Here is a 14284-nt window from a genome sequence, read left to right on the forward strand (position 1 = left end):
GCTCACGCTTCACATGCTGGTTGATTGAAACACCTCCACCTACCGTGAAACAAGAGAAATACAAGTTACAAAACAGCCACGTTTTGAAGTCACGTGTGTTATGTAAACGCAAGTGATCTTTTTGCTAAGCTGTCACACCAGTCGCGAAACATCACAGGTAAGCGGACAGTGTCTGTGATGCATGTTTGACAAATTTGCTCAACGCGTTCTATCGTCAAGCCCTTCGTTTTTGCAGGGTTCGCGATGAAACGCAAACCCTCCAAATCTGATGGCCTCAAATCAGAAAAGCCACAGGTGAAGAAAAGAGCTGATGGGGAGAACTCTGGTTCAACTTTGTCTGCTAAACTACGAGAAAAGAGGGATGCAGAGTCGTGCAAAAAAGGTGTGTGGACTATTTAGTGGGCTGCATTCATTTACTGTCCTTGATATTATCTGCTGGTGTTTACAGGGTCTCCTCCCAATTCCATAGGGATTCAGAAGAAAACTGCACATGGAAGCATACTCCACTACATCTACAAGCACACTTTGGGACAAAGTGTTCATACTCAAATGAGACAGGTAAGAGGCGCTGCTGTGCAATTAAAATACAAGTTCTAGCGTTAGTAGGAGTGTCGCCGGGAGCTTTTAATAATAATAATAATAAATTATATTTATAACGCACTTTATATTCGGAGGAATCTCAAAGTGCTACATGGCAAGTAAAAAACAAGAATAAAAAGCAAGGACAAGTATAAAACAACTGGACGACAATTTAGCTTTTAGCTCTTCTTTTTGTCATGTATGCAACCATTTGATTGAAAGTTTAACCTTATTTTGAGGAGCATATCCCTGTTGGCATTGGGAAAGTAAACTGGCCCCATGTCAGTCACAGGTCACATCTGGGGTGTGTTCCACAATATCAGAATTTCTCAAAAGCATGCACTTTTTTTTTTTTTTTCAGTGTCTCCAAGAGCCCTTTGTCCGTTCACTCTCTTCGTACCATTACCACGCATCAAACCTTCCCTTCGACCGGCGAGTCACCTGCCTGGAGTGGCATCCCACCAATCCCACCACATTGGTAGTGGGATCAAAGGGCGGCGACATCGAGCTGTGGGATTTCAAGCTCCGCGACCAGAAGATGTTCATCAGAGGGGTGAGCTTGCTCTTCGTGAGCACGATTAGGTTGTGCTTGGCTCGGCTTGATAGCCTTGTTGCTGGTTCTCTGTTCAGATGGGGGCTGGAGACTCTGTTACAGATATGAGGTTTAACCCTTTAAACCCCACTCAGCTGTTCACGTCATCTATGGGGGGTACGACGTCCCTCAGAGATTTCAATGGGACCACTCTCACAGTGTTTGCCTGCACAGATACATTTAAGTAAGACTGCAGTCTGCTTGTCTTGTGTCGGGTGCACACAGTGAGGGTCATGAAGGTTGTTGGTTTTTTTTTCATCAGTCTTCTTCAATTGACATGTCTCAAGGAGACATTATGCACCCCCCATAGATTCAATCATTTGCAAAGTAGCCAATCCCAAACACGCCGCCTCCCGTCCATCAAAAAAAAAAAAATGCCAGCAATCAGTAGCTAATTCTGCTGACACTGTAACAGTCTCACTAAACAGAAGTGAGGTAGAAGACCTCTTAAATTACAAGTGCCCAACGAAAGGCTTGCGTTTCTGTTTGTGCGCGTAGAACGGCGCCGGAGACTTCATCGGAGGGATGAAGTTTTGTCCCACGGATCTTTCCAAGGTGTACGTAGCCTCTGGTGAGGGCACACTGACCCTGCAGAACTTTGAGGGCCTCACAGCCACCATTTTATCCAGAACAGAAGATTGTGGCCACGATCACCACAACGTATGGTGAGAAAAGTGTGGAGAAGACTGATGAAAAAAATGCCAGCCCTCATTTAGTTATTTGAAAGATATATTTTTTTAAACAGTTGAATACAGGTTCTGAGAGGCATAATTTTAACGAACGTTCTACTCCCAGTTTCTGGTACTGCTGTGTGGATGTCTCCATCAGCCGACAGATGCTTGTGACTGGAGACAATGTTGGAAATCTATTGCTGCTGGGTTTAGATGGGCAGAAGGTATGTGATCCTTTTTTTTTCCTGCCCAAAAATGTTTTCTGAAACAATTTAGTCCCCTATAAGATGGTTTTCTTTCAATATTGTAGATTTTCAGTGATAAATTACACAAAGCCAAAGTGACACACGCAGAGTTCAACCCACGCTGTGATTGGCTGCTTGCGACGGCGTCAGTGGACCACACAGTGAAGCTGTGGGACCTGAGAAACATAAAGGACAAGAAGAGCTTTCTTCATGAAATGCCTCACGAGAAGGCTATCAATTCAGGTGTTCTGACAAATTCACATGCAAGGTAGCACATTAGAGATTTGTTTTTTTTAACATCCCTATCTTCACAGCCTATTTCCATCCCTCGGACTGCTCCAAGTTGCTCACAACTGATCAGTACAACGAGATCCGTGTGTATTCATCTTCTGATTGGTCTAAGCCTCAGCAAATAATTCAGCATCCACATCGACATTTTCAACACATCACACCTATCAAGGTTGGTTGTCTCACAAAGTCTAATAATTCGTGCCAGATCCGAGTCGGGTAAAAAGTACCCAGCCAAACTTGTTTTGACAACGTTTCCACAGGCGACATGGCATCCTGTGTATGACCTCATTGTGGTGGGTCGTTACCCTGACGACAGGATCTGCCAGGACGACCAAAGAACGATCGATATCTTTGATTCCAACACAGCGGAGCTTGTGTGTCAATTGTATGATCCCAATGTTGGAGGAATCAAATCTGTGAGTAGAACCAAACACAGTAAATTGATATGCACGTAAGCCGACGGAATATGATTTCTTATTCGCTGAGCACAACTGCTCCAATTTTGTCCGCCACTGCAGTAAGGAAAAGAACTCAAGTGCTGCTGCAACCAGATACGTTTGTTTTGTTATATGGAACAAAATTCAATTCAAGTCGTTTTTGATGAGGTTTGCTGTCAAACAAGGAGGATTACACTTTGTGGATTTAAACGAAACAAAGAATTTTGCCTTAATAATGCCCCTGCTAGCTTAATACTAACACGTTGGAAAAAAACGATTGAAAGGCTAACGTTAATAGTTGTGTTCATCTTTGCCCCTGTCCAAATACTTGCGCACTACAGTCGTCAATGAAGTGTTCCCAGACTAGAAGCGCACGTGGTGTTATGAGCGAGCGATAATTGCAGCGTTATGGAATAGCTTTTACTGGCATTGTTGAAAGGGCCTGTCTATTGGGTTAGCATCATCTGTTAATTATCAACACAGGCATTTCCCCATTCCAAATTATTCTTGTCAATGCCTCACGCCGCTAAAATGCCTCTTTTTTTTCAGCTAGATTTACTTTTTGAATTTTAAAATCACATGTATGAAGAAAAAAAAAGTGTTCATGATTCTAAATATGTTTTTCCAGATCAATAAATTCAATCCAATGGGAGATGTGATTGGCTCTGGAATGGGTAAGGTTACAAAAGGAAAGGTTCTACAGCTATTTTTTATTTTTTTTTGATTCTCTGAAAAGACCCATGTTTGCGTCACAGGTGTAACAGTGGTAGTTTGGGACCAAGATGAATCATTGTTCACCGACGACAACGCGCCGCAAGAAGAAACATCTACCTCAGCCGAGCGACCAATAAGGGGGCGCAGTCGTCAGCAGCGGGCCACCAGAAGCAGGAGAAGTGGCGTGGATCAAAGCAAGCTCAAGAAAAAACTGCTTTCTGCGCACGAATCAGAAACGACGACCAAGACAAAGTGCGCAAAGCGCACAAGAAAACAGTGAACTGAAGCCTGTGGATGTAATTTTGTTACTTACTGTTATGTGTTTTAATTCAGAGTATTATTAAACATTTTGCAGATGTTATTGTTTTCTACCGAACTGTAATAAAGTGTTATTGTTTACTTATAGTCCATTTTCATATTTTATATTAGAAAAACTAAACAAATGTGACATGAAGTCTATTAAGTCTGTAGCGAATCTATGAGCTAATTGGTACTTTTGGCTTATAGAGAAAAAGTGTCTCCGGGTAAGGCAATTGAAAACAGATTCTCATTTACAAAACAGTCATAGAAGCAGTCCAGATAATGGATCGGGGATGATGCAACGCCAAATTCTTGGAGCTGTCCCTGCACTGGACGGGTAGATATCACGTTATGCTACAATCCTATGCCGTATAATAGAAAATAAATGAATAGTGGAATAAATAGACGGACAAAGGCTTTGTGGATGACCTGGTTGATTAAGGGCAAGAGGCGGGTTAAACGCTGGATTGGTTGCCAACCGACCAGATGTTGCTTGTGATGGGTGAGTCATCGTACTTTCAACTGTGTGTGGGAAAACACCTCTTTTTCTTTTCCACCTGTACTCATCACAATGAAATGTTGGCAAAGTCTTCTGGAAAATTTCCATTGCATTTTAGTGTAACATGTTTAGGGAAAACGTGAGTGACTGTACACATGCCAATATTTGCTAAACATATTGGCAAAGATCAGAGAATATATTGCTACAAAACAGGATACAAAAGATTATGCTAAAAGATGTTTTCTACCCGACTAGATTTAATTTTTACTTGACAGGTCAACCTGTCATTTCGCTGCTTCTGTTTTGTGCTCTTGTAAATTTCCCACGAGTTTCCCACATTTTTTGCTGGCTTCATTGACTCATTTATTTATTTTTGTAGCGTTGCATTGACACAAAGAAAGCGATGCATATTTTGAGTTTTTTAAATTGTTTTAATTGAGCTCGTTTCACTGTAATTGTTCTGGTCTTTTTGTTTAGATTTGTGGGGGGTTTTTTTTGCACTCAACAGATTTTAGCATATATTTTTCTTAATTTTCGGTGTATTTTATTCAAATAATAAAAACAATGTATATTTTGTACATAATGTAGACATTTTAGTGTATCATTTTCGGTGTATTTTATTCAAATAATAAAAACAATGTACATTTTTGTACATAAAATAGACATTTTAGTATATCATTTTCATAATTTTCTGTGTATTTGATTCAACTAATAAAAATAATGTACATTTTTGTCATTTTGACAAGCCCGTCAATGTATTTTTTTTTTCCAAATTACAGACATTGTTCCCAAGCAGCATGCATTACCTAATTCGCGTGTCGTCTATATCTGAGCTTGCATTGAACCGGTTTGACAAGTTTGCCAGCATTGACGGTACGAGCGTGTGTGCGAGGAGTGAAATATGAGTGAGTGTTGAGTGCACCTGAAAAGCAGTGAAGACCCGCGCTTGACTCACATGACAGTCCATCTTCAAAGTCATGGCAACACACAGCGTCATCTCCAGAAAGGACCTCGTTTGTCCTCAGTGTACGGAAATCTACTGCTACCCGGTTCTTCTCCAGTGCGGACATAACGTTTGCAAACTTTGCCTGCATCAGTTCTGGGAATGGAGAAGATGTCAAGAGTGTCCGGTGTGTAAGGCCCTCTCTACTCCCAAAAGGCCTCCCATCAATTTGGCGCTGAAGATAGCAGCGGATCAGTACAACACGAAGAACGTGAGCGGGGACCGCTGCATGCTTCACGAGGAGAAGCTGAGCGTTTATTGTCAGAATGACGAGGAGCCCATTTGCCTGGTGTGCCAAATGTCAAAACAGCACAAAATCCACGAGTGCCGTCCGCTGGATGAAGCCGCCAAGCAGAAGAAGGTACAAAATAGAAACTGACTCTTGTATCATATAATTATGCCACTCGCAAAAGGTTAGGGATGAAAAAAAATGATCAATTGGTATTCAAACGTGCTTAAATATGAATACCGTCTTCTTTGTAATGATGCTCACATTTTAACGGAACTTAACAATTGATCAAGAGTACCTCACCTTTGCCAGGTTTTAAACGGGATGTGCTCCGTGTCGTAGTGTTATCAACAGGTTGAAACAGCCTGGAAGAGTAATAAAAAGGCAGATTGGATTAGATTATTTGGATATGTAATCATTTTGGAAAATCAGATGCCATTGATATTTGCAGTGCTCATGTTGATAAAGGTAATCGAATGAAAGTGAGTGAAAATGGCATGTTGCTAGAATTGGACAATTAATCAATCATTGAAACGTCAATTTCAAAATTGTGAGACCGGGGTAAAAAAAAAAAAAAAAAAAAAAAAGGGGACAACTATTACCACCCTGAAGCCATGTAAGAAGAATGTGGTCCAAATATGTCGAGGTTGACAATTCCATGTTTGTGTGACTATGTCAGGAAGAAATATCAGGCAGGCTGGAGTCTCTCAAGAAGAAGCTGCAGACTCTGAACAAGACGAGAGAGAGCTGGGAAAGGACCAGAACATTTATACAGGTTCCAATTACAACGCACACTTGTTCATTCTAATGTTGACCTTTTGACTTAAGAAGATGCAATCTCATTACAGAAGCAAGCGGATGAAAACGACCGAACTATCAGGGAGGAATTCCAAAAGTTGCACTTGTTCCTTTTTAATGAGGAAGAGTCCAGACTTCGGGCGCTGGCGCAGGAAGTGGAAGTGAAGGTCAAAGTGATGAGCCTCAAGCTGGAGTCCATTGAGAACCAGATCAAGAGCCTCGCTACGATCATCAACCACACAGAGACAAGACTAAAGGGAGACGATTTAGCCTTCTTGGTGGTACGCACAAATACTCCAACTTTTTTTTTTTTTTTTTTTTCTCAAAAGACTTAATCATGATTTTAAATGTCTCGTCTTTACTCCGTAGGATTACAAAGACACCAAAAAGACGTGAGTGTGCGCAAGCGCCCGACATATGTTACACTATTGTGCTTATATAGTCCAGGTGATTATTATTTTTGTTTATGTAGGCTCAAATGCAATATTAGAGAACCAGAAATTATCCGAGACATCTTGATCAACTGCGCCACGCATCAGGGGTCACTTAAATTTCACGTATGGAAGAAGATGGAGGGCCTTGTGAAATATGGTGAGTCAATTCAATCGGGACTTTTTGAAAAACAAATTGGAACAATGGCTCAGGGCATGGGGCCAAAATATTTCATCTATGTTTAGATGTGACATGGCTCGTGGGGTAGAGTGTGATCACACCAAAGTATGAATGCATCTATTTCTTCAGCCTTTTGAAAATCATCTCAAAACATTCTTCCAGTGCCCATCGCCTTGGATCCAAACACGGCCCAGGCCAACTTGGAGATGTCTGAGGAGTTGACGTGCGTGCAGTACACCAGTCAGCGAATGCTCCCGGACAACCCGGAACGCTGCACGGGCGGAGTGTGCGTGCTGGGAGCCGGTGGCTTTGTGTCCGGGAAACACAGTTGGACGGTGGATGTGAGTCGGGGGAAAGACTGGTACATCGGCGTAGTCCGGGAGTCCATCCAAAGGAAGGGGGCCATGTCCCTCAAGCCGTCCGAAGGGGTTTGGATCATTGGAGGGATTATAGGGGACGTCCTGTGGGCTCAGACTTCGCCTCGCACAAAACTGGACTGGAAGTGTAAGGCCGACAGGATTACGGTGGAGCTGGACTACGACAAAGGGAAGGTGGCGTTCATCAACGCTGCGGATGGAAAGACTATTTTCATATTTAAAGACAAGTTCACCGAGAGGATCTTCCCATATTTCTCCACTGGGATTCATGACGAGGGCAGCGGATCCTTCCCCCTCACCGTCTGTCCTCAGACCATCAGACTCACCATCTTAGATAAGTGAAGACTGCGGCTCAACAGTCCTCTGTACATTCATCCAGCCATCCCCCCCTCCATCATCTATTCATCCACTTTCAAATCATCATGTATCCCTTCATCCATCATCATCTACCAATACATCCATATATCAATCCAGCCATCCGCCCATCTGTGTCTGCTGATCTGGCATCCATCTACTGATCTATCCATCCACCCATCCACTGATCCACACATGAAGGCTGAATGGTATCCTGCACCTCCAAACTGTGAGGCGGACTCTGAAAATATGTACAAGATGCTGATTATTCAAATTTCATGTACAGATCATTACACAAGTGCTTTGCTCGTCAAACTTGAATGGAACAAGTTCAGCTCTGGCCAATCAATCGGATGATGGGAAAAAATGATGCGTCAGTTCAAGCACAAGCACACGCACACAAACACTGTGCTGAATGTGAAAATACAAGTCTGTCTGTTACAAAAGAAAAACCTCAGCATTGTCAAACGCTGGTTACTGTCAACAGCTATCACAATCTTGTAAATCATGCCAGACTTGTTTCTTCGACATGTCTATTAGCATGCTTGTGGTTTTGATTCCCACTGTGCGAAGCAATCAAATACATCATCCATCTAAATGTTTTACAATTCAACTCAGCGGTGGCTCAAACATGAGACATTTAGTTTTTTTTCTGAAAAATATGTGCACGTTATATGTTCACTAATAAGAATGAATTTTGAAAGCATAAATTGTGTAGTGTCAAATTTGTTCTTGTCCAACCAGAGTGTACGTTGTGATGAACATTTCATTGGTTACTTTGTTTTCATTTTTGTTTTTACGGGGCTAATGATGGCCTTTGAGAGTGGAGCTCTGTTGGAAAAGTACCGGTAGGAACAAGTTGGTAATTTTTAGCGTGGCTTGGTTGGGACTTGGTGTCTGCACGTTACCATTGCAGAGTGTCTTGGCAATGTGATGGCACCGGTTCAAAACAACATTGTCTGGCTGCCAAAAGACTCTAAATGTATTTTTATAGTAAATTTTAATTTTATTGTAAATAATAATAATAATAATAAATGTGGATGTTGAGAGTTATTGATAAAATTCAGCTTTGAGGCATGTCAAATTTACAAAACATTCATTTTCATTTTTAACTCATTCACACTTATTCATACCTTCTAATAATTTAGTATTCAGTGAACTTAACATGCATGCTTTTGGAACGTGTGAGGAAGTCGCAGTACCTGGAGAAAACTTCAGAACAAGCATACTAACAATCAAATACAAATCCAATTAAAAAGTTCGATGTGGTGCAATTATGAGGAAAAATAATGAGAGAAAATAATCCTTATATAGTTTATGGGGTTACAATTCAGAATTTCAAACGTAAAATATGGTTTTAAAAAATCAGATCTATGAAGTATTAACCTCAGACCAGTAGGGAGGCATCCAATGTGGAGCAATTATGAGAATAAAAAATGATTATATAGTTTATGAGGTTACAATTCAGAATTTCAAACTAAAAAAATATATAAATTGAAAATCATAATTTTTCTATGAAGTATTAACAGCAGCAAGGAGGATGAAACACCGCAAACCGGTTGGATAACTGGAAGGACTCGTTTGTCTCACACTAGTTTTATTCTGAAAACAGTGAAAGGCGGAAGTGACTGAGCGAGTCGTATTGACATCACAGAGCATTTGTCAATCAAGCTCGCCGCGAAAAATCGTTCCCGATAATTGCTGATCTTTTTAATTGCGGCTTCTTTTTTTTTTTGGTAGGTATCCGAATTGGCCAGCTTTTTGCTATTTCGTTGGGAATGTTCTGTTGCTGTTCACGACACAAACCCACATAGCCGATAAAGCCCCCATTATTTGAACTCCCTAATATATTTCGTTTTGATTTTGGAAATGAGAACAACGTTCCTGGTGTCAGCTGTCGCGGTGTCCTACTGCTGCATCTCTTTGGTGTGTGGGACCCTCTCGAAAACAGATTTGAAGAAGACACAGAAAGTTGAACGCGAAAATGAGGTGAGTAACATTTACCTTGATAACATCACAGTAGGAGTAGTGGCGGTCCTTGCTTTAGAATAGAGTGAAGAAGTATAAATTATTTGGAAAAATATTTTAAAGCCACAAACTAACGAATGACCGGTAGTAAGTACGTGTTCTTCCGCCAAACAGTGTACGGTAGCCACGAAGTGTCAAATGTCTGCACCGTCGTTTTTTTTTTTTTTTAATTTCTACTGTGTATTACTGTTGAATGGAGTTATGCATGTGCACTTAGAATTCAGCATTTTTTTAAATTAAGTAGTCTTACCTGTTTTTGAGAGTAATGATGTAAAATTAGTGTTCATTTTTGGAAATTCATTGTGGTATATTTACTGTTGTAACTACTCACCAAACATTTTGGGGATGACGCCAGTTACTCACATTTGTTGCTCGGTCCGTCTAACTGGATTAAACATTGTGTGTTGGTGTGCAGTCCTCCCCAGCATCGGAGTCTGTGTTGGAGAGGGGACTGGTGACAACAGCAGTTCATTGGAAGGATGTCGTGGGGGAAGAGAAAAGATATTGGACGCACATCCAGAAGACTTTTAAAGGAGAAGTTATTGGTTATGTCACACCCGTAAGTCTCAATCAGTGAGATGGTGTGTTTGGATACGCCTTCCCTGAGTGGCGTTAAGACCCATTAACTTCTATGGGGAAGGGGGAATAAATAATTGCCTGATCTAAAATATGTTTCTTTTCATAGTGGAATTCCCACGGTTATGACATCGCCAAGCTGTTTGGTCCCAAACTGACCTCGGTGTCTCCGGTGTGGCTTCAACTTCGCCGACGAGGGACTGAGCGCTTTGAAGTCACTGGGCTTCACGACCATGACGCGGGTATATACAGCTCACTCTTTCTTCTTTTCTTTAGTCATTCAGATTGAATTAACTTCTTGCGTCTTTCCAGGCTGGGTCAAAGCGGTGCGCAAGTCAAACAATAAAGTCAAGATCGGTGAGTACGGTAGATGAGGCCTCGTTTGGTTTGTCCATATAAAGACGCTGTGTTTTTTGTGGCCAGTGCCGAGGTTGCTGTTTGATGGCTGGTCCTATCAGGACTACATGAGCGTGCTGTCCAGTGAAGATGAGATTGAGGAGCTGGGAATGGAGCTGGTCAAGGTTGCCAAGGTAAACTAGCGCCGAGTCCACTGCAGTTGACAGATGACCAGACTTCTGTTTTTTTTTTTTTGTCTGGTACTGCAGGAGGAGGGATTTGATGGCTTCATCTTGGAGCTGTGGAGCCAGCTGGCAGGCAACAAAAGAAAGTGAGTCCAGCGGTCCATCATCGGCGAGGACTTTTGAATTTGGCACCAAAAGGACGATGACCCAATGTGTGTGTCCAACAGGGAACTGGTGCATTTGGTGAAGCACACGTGCGAAACGTTGAAGGCTAACCTATTAAATTGCATCCTTGTCATTCCTCCTGCCGTGACGAGGCAAGTGAAGCTGGTAAGACGAGTTAAATGTCTGCGATGACAATGTTGACCGTGTGTGGAATTTGTGCCCCAATTAGCGCCGGCCAGCCCGGCATGTTCGACAGGGAAGAGTTTGAGCAACTTGCCCCAATAGTGGACGGCTTCAGTCTCATGACATACGACTACTCCAGTGGTCCCAAGTAAGGACAATGGAATCTATCATGAGAAAATAAAAAATCAGGAATTTTTAGTTGTAGTCAAAGTGATGATGTCACAATTGGAAAATGGTGACCAGTTGTGGTACCAACTGAACAAATTTATGGTGCGCGTCTGTCGTCAGAGCGGGCCCGAGTTCGCCTTTGTCCTGGGTGAACGACTGCGTCCTGCAGCTGGCCCCCAAGAAAGAGTGGAGATCCAAAATTCTGCTTGGGCTCAATTTATACGGCCTGGACTTTGGGAGCCAGAAAACAGAGCCTGTTCTTGGGGGGAGGTGAGCGTCATTCTGTCATGCTACTTTTCTTTTATTGGAATGAAGTGTCACACTCCGGTCCGTGTGCAACCATTGGCAGGTACATCGACATTTTGTTGGAACACAAGCCCAAAATCATTTGGGATGACTTTAACAGTGAGCACCATTTTACTTACAAGAGGTAAGAATGTCTTTTTTTGATAAGTTACACTTGACTTCCATCACGACACTCGGACTGATCTGCCCTTTCTTTGTTTCAAAAGCAATGGAGTAAAACATGTGGTGTACTATCCATCATTGAAGGTAAAATTTGAATTAAATGTACTTGAATTACTTTCTGCATGTTCATATTCTGCACTAGTGGTCATGGTTCTATGTTGAAATGAATATTCTTTGACTTTCCAGTCTGTGTTCGTGAGGATTGCTCTGGCTAAAAGACTGGGTACTGGAATCTCCTTATGGGAACTGGGACAAGGACTGGACTACTTCTATGACCTCCTTTGAGTCCTCAGCTCATGGATTCTTTGTCGGATATTTCTGTTTCTTGCACAGCAAAAAAAAGTCTAGTTACTTTTTTGATCATTTGGCTTGGAAGTGCGATTGATATGAATTGTACCACAAAGCCGCTGAAAGGATTTAATTGTTGATTGGGACAAAGAACATGTACTTGGGAATGTTTTCTGTGCCGTTACTGCAAATAAATCAATGAGTGAAGTTCCGTTAAGGAGGGAGAACCGTGTTAAGCAGGATGAATCGATCAGCGTGTGTTCAGTATGAGTAATACAATAGTATTACCTTCACTATCAAATACGTTTTGAAAATGATGAAGCAAGCTAGTTGAGTTTATCAAAATGATAGATTTGATGTGCAAGTGCATTGAGTTTGGTCATGGAATAAATTCATCTTTGAGGTCAAAGTGTGATGTGATGCGAAATGTGACTCAGCTCATCTTACTTGGCGCTAGCAAGAAGAATTAAATTGTTGACGGCAAGCCAGGTGGACTGCATGTTCTGACCGGTTATCAGGTGTCTGTCGGTGACGACGTGCACGGCGTCCTCTTGGCTCGCTGCAAAACGAGTTTAAAAAAAAGTTTAATAGAAGGTTTTCCCTAAGAAGTTTGGAAGAAAAATGCGATCAAGACATCGGCTATGACGAAGCTGCACTCACCTGTGTATGAGCCACAGCTGTCCTTCACAAAGTCTTCTACGATTAAAGGCAGGTTAGCAAAATCCGGCCTCCGCACCAGTTCAAACACTGACGGCTTCAGCAGCAACAAAGAAATTGAAATCGACATTGCACAATTTTCCAGTGTTATGCTTATTGAACATACCCCAGTCAAACTATAGCCGTTGAAGATCCACATGTTTCCCTCCGTGGCACAACAAAGAGCTGATACTCCCTGTCCGACAGCACACACGGGTTCTGCGTATATCAACACATAACTAGCATGCACACATTTAGTCACAGACTTTGACAAGAGGCCCTCTACTCACTCTCCTGAGAGATGAAGTGTGAGAGAATACGGTGCAGAGAGCCGCTGTGTGCCAGGTCGCTGGGTGCTCCCGGGCAGTCGGGAATGAGCAGAGACTGGTATCGAGCCCCTATTCGAAAAGAAATAAAAGAGAAGGTCGTGGTGACGTAGTGGGCAAAACAAATGGACAAAAATAGTGACTGAATGACTCTCACCATCGATGGATTCAAGTTTGGCAGGAGTTGCGTAAGGTTTCATGTTAAAGTCCTGCACCCACCTGGATGTGCTGTCATCCACCCCAACAAAATCTATTGGCTTCCCCTTGAATGAAACAGACAGGTTAGGTTTTAGTTCTTGGAGTGACATTGGTAAATGTGTTATTCTGCAATACCTTCTAGTTTGATATGTTTAAGGTTGAACCCATTTAAAAATAAATATTGGAATGATGACTAAAATTAGCATTGTCATTTGTAGTTTTTTAAAGGAGAATTAAGAGAAGGCATACAGCTAGGATTCCCCCCCCCCCCCCCCCCTAATATGACGTTTTAATTTTGTATATTTCAGTCCATTTTGAGCTGATTTTTTTTTTTTTATCCAGTATAAGGAGACTTACCGCAGGCGTTGCTGTCTGGAGGTTAAACACAGAAGAGCAAAGATTGAAACACTGCTGGAAAGACTTTGCAGAAACTCCTAGCGACCAGTGAAAATAAAACACAAGTTACAACATTCATGCATGAAATGCAATTCGAAAAAACGCATCAAATATTTCTAGTTAAACGAACAGCTTGTCAAACACACCTTGAGGAGCGGCACTCAACACAATCAAACACGTTGGCTTCGCAGACATTTTCTAATCTTTTTTTTTTTTTTTTTTTGCCCGCTTGTGCTTAAATCGATGACATAATGTTGTAGCAATCGAATTTAGATTCGCTCGTACTAAACAGGAAGTTCGCGAGGAGGAAGGCGGGTCAGCTGACCATAACATCCGCCTCAAGACCTTCACAAGAAACTCTCTAGTAGACAAGTAGGAAAACTGCATTCTTTCTGAAACTCACTAGAGGGCACTAATACAGTTTTTCACACAACGTAGTAGAATCGTGACAAATATTTTAAAACATTTAAATGATTGTTTTTTTTAATTTAAAAAAAGCGAATAATTTGTTATTTTTTGTTTTTAAAATTAACGCAACAAATAAACGAAGGTAAAGAAGGAAATGAAGAA

At 41.7% G+C, this 14284-nt stretch overlaps 4 protein-coding genes across 14 annotated transcripts; 3 read left to right on the forward strand and 1 right to left on the reverse strand.

Annotated features, from left to right (window-relative positions):
- Nucleotides 1-18: 18 nt before the first annotated feature.
- ddb2 (damage-specific DNA binding protein 2) lies at nucleotides 19-3935 on the forward strand. 5 transcript variants are annotated; one of them, XM_085915436.1, is made up of 11 exons: nucleotides 19-157; nucleotides 236-382; nucleotides 449-558; nucleotides 941-1132; nucleotides 1210-1355; nucleotides 1967-2066; nucleotides 2153-2330; nucleotides 2402-2547; nucleotides 2639-2794; nucleotides 3444-3489; nucleotides 3571-3934. In XM_085915436.1, the coding sequence occupies exons 2-11, from the start codon at nucleotides 244-246 to the stop codon at nucleotides 3807-3809; spliced, it is 1452 nt and encodes a 483-aa protein (XP_085771562.1). In that variant the 5' UTR covers nucleotides 19-157; nucleotides 236-243; the 3' UTR covers nucleotides 3810-3934. The 5 variants fall into 5 exon arrangements, with proteins under 5 accessions (XP_085771562.1, XP_085771561.1, XP_085771563.1 ...); XM_085915435.1 differs by lacking the exon at nucleotides 1210-1355 and adding an exon at nucleotides 1670-1836; XM_085915437.1 differs by lacking the exon at nucleotides 1210-1355 and adding an exon at nucleotides 1670-1836 and having other exon boundaries at nucleotides 470-558.
- Nucleotides 2114-14143, reverse strand: gatd1 (glutamine amidotransferase class 1 domain containing 1). Of its 7 annotated transcripts, none has more exons than XR_015066548.1 (10): nucleotides 13861-14143; nucleotides 13676-13752; nucleotides 13278-13383; nucleotides 13085-13192; nucleotides 12922-13013; nucleotides 12759-12852; nucleotides 12546-12657; nucleotides 6166-6287; nucleotides 5864-5925; nucleotides 2114-2263 (listed from the first exon to the last, which is right to left on the reverse strand). XR_015066548.1 is itself a non-coding variant. In XM_085915445.1 (8 exons), the coding sequence occupies exons 1-8, from the start codon at nucleotides 13907-13909 to the stop codon at nucleotides 11305-11307; spliced, it is 672 nt and encodes a 223-aa protein (XP_085771571.1). In that variant the 5' UTR covers nucleotides 13910-14141; the 3' UTR covers nucleotides 10093-11304. The 7 variants fall into 7 exon arrangements, 2 of the variants coding, with proteins under 2 accessions (XP_085771571.1, XP_085771572.1); XR_015066546.1 differs by adding an exon at nucleotides 5251-5665 and having other exon boundaries at nucleotides 5864-6287; XR_015066545.1 differs by having other exon boundaries at nucleotides 2208-5665.
- Nucleotides 5206-8668, forward strand: LOC147055510 (zinc-binding protein A33-like). Its single transcript, XM_085915440.1, has 6 exons — nucleotides 5206-5692; nucleotides 6240-6335; nucleotides 6409-6639; nucleotides 6728-6750; nucleotides 6831-6949; nucleotides 7133-8668. Exons 1-6 carry the CDS (start codon nucleotides 5306-5308, stop codon nucleotides 7687-7689), a joined length of 1413 nt encoding a protein of 470 aa, XP_085771566.1. The 5' UTR covers nucleotides 5206-5305; the 3' UTR covers nucleotides 7690-8668.
- chid1 (chitinase domain containing 1) lies at nucleotides 9310-12532 on the forward strand. Its single transcript, XM_085915441.1, has 12 exons — nucleotides 9310-9690; nucleotides 10145-10288; nucleotides 10415-10547; nucleotides 10618-10662; nucleotides 10729-10835; nucleotides 10911-10972; nucleotides 11054-11143; nucleotides 11221-11322; nucleotides 11463-11612; nucleotides 11692-11772; nucleotides 11855-11894; nucleotides 11997-12532. Exons 1-12 carry the CDS (start codon nucleotides 9571-9573, stop codon nucleotides 12093-12095), a joined length of 1173 nt encoding a protein of 390 aa, XP_085771567.1. The 5' UTR covers nucleotides 9310-9570; the 3' UTR covers nucleotides 12096-12532.
- Nucleotides 14144-14284: the final 141 nt, after the last annotated feature.

The sequence above is a fragment of the Syngnathus leptorhynchus genome, chromosome 6, assembly GCF_054491065.1.
Source record: "Syngnathus leptorhynchus isolate UIUO chromosome 6, UIUO_Slep, whole genome shotgun sequence".
Taxonomy (NCBI): domain Eukaryota; kingdom Metazoa; phylum Chordata; class Actinopteri; order Syngnathiformes; family Syngnathidae; genus Syngnathus; species Syngnathus leptorhynchus.

Excerpts from the sequence above, each read along its gene's own strand:
- ddb2 (XM_085915435.1), top strand. The coding sequence starts at position 244 with ATGAAACGCAAACCCTCCAAATCTGATGGCCTCAAATCAGAAAAGCCA. Across the intron at positions 1,133-1,669 it reads AGAAGATGTTCATCAGAGGG|AACGGCGCCGGAGACTTCAT; the intron begins GTGAGCTTGCTC and ends TTGTGCGCGTAG. Across the intron at positions 2,067-2,152 it reads TGGGTTTAGATGGGCAGAAG|ATTTTCAGTGATAAATTACA; the intron begins GTATGTGATCCT and ends TCAATATTGTAG.
- LOC147055510 (XM_085915440.1), top strand. The coding sequence starts at position 5,306 with ATGGCAACACACAGCGTCATCTCCAGAAAGGACCTCGTTTGTCCTCAG. Across the intron at positions 6,640-6,727 it reads ACGATTTAGCCTTCTTGGTG|GATTACAAAGACACCAAAAA; the intron begins GTACGCACAAAT and ends TTTACTCCGTAG. Across the intron at positions 6,950-7,132 it reads GGAGGGCCTTGTGAAATATG|TGCCCATCGCCTTGGATCCA; the intron begins GTGAGTCAATTC and ends ACATTCTTCCAG.
- chid1 (XM_085915441.1), top strand. The coding sequence starts at position 9,571 with ATGAGAACAACGTTCCTGGTGTCAGCTGTCGCGGTGTCCTACTGCTGC. Across the intron at positions 10,836-10,910 it reads AGCTGGTCAAGGTTGCCAAG|GAGGAGGGATTTGATGGCTT; the intron begins GTAAACTAGCGC and ends CTGGTACTGCAG. Across the intron at positions 11,144-11,220 it reads ATTCCTCCTGCCGTGACGAG|CGCCGGCCAGCCCGGCATGT; the intron begins GCAAGTGAAGCT and ends TGCCCCAATTAG.
- gatd1 (XM_085915445.1), bottom strand. The coding sequence starts at position 13,909 with ATGTCTGCGAAGCCAACGTGTTTGATTGTGTTGAGTGCCGCTCCTCAA. Across the intron at positions 12,853-12,921 it reads ACGGCTATAGTTTGACTGGG|CCGTCAGTGTTTGAACTGGT; the intron begins GTATGTTCAATA and ends TTGCTGCTGAAG. Across the intron at positions 11,339-12,545 it reads ATTCTTCTTGCTAGCGCCAA|ATTCCATTGTCCTTACTTGG; the intron begins GTAAGATGAGCT and ends TTCTCATGATAG.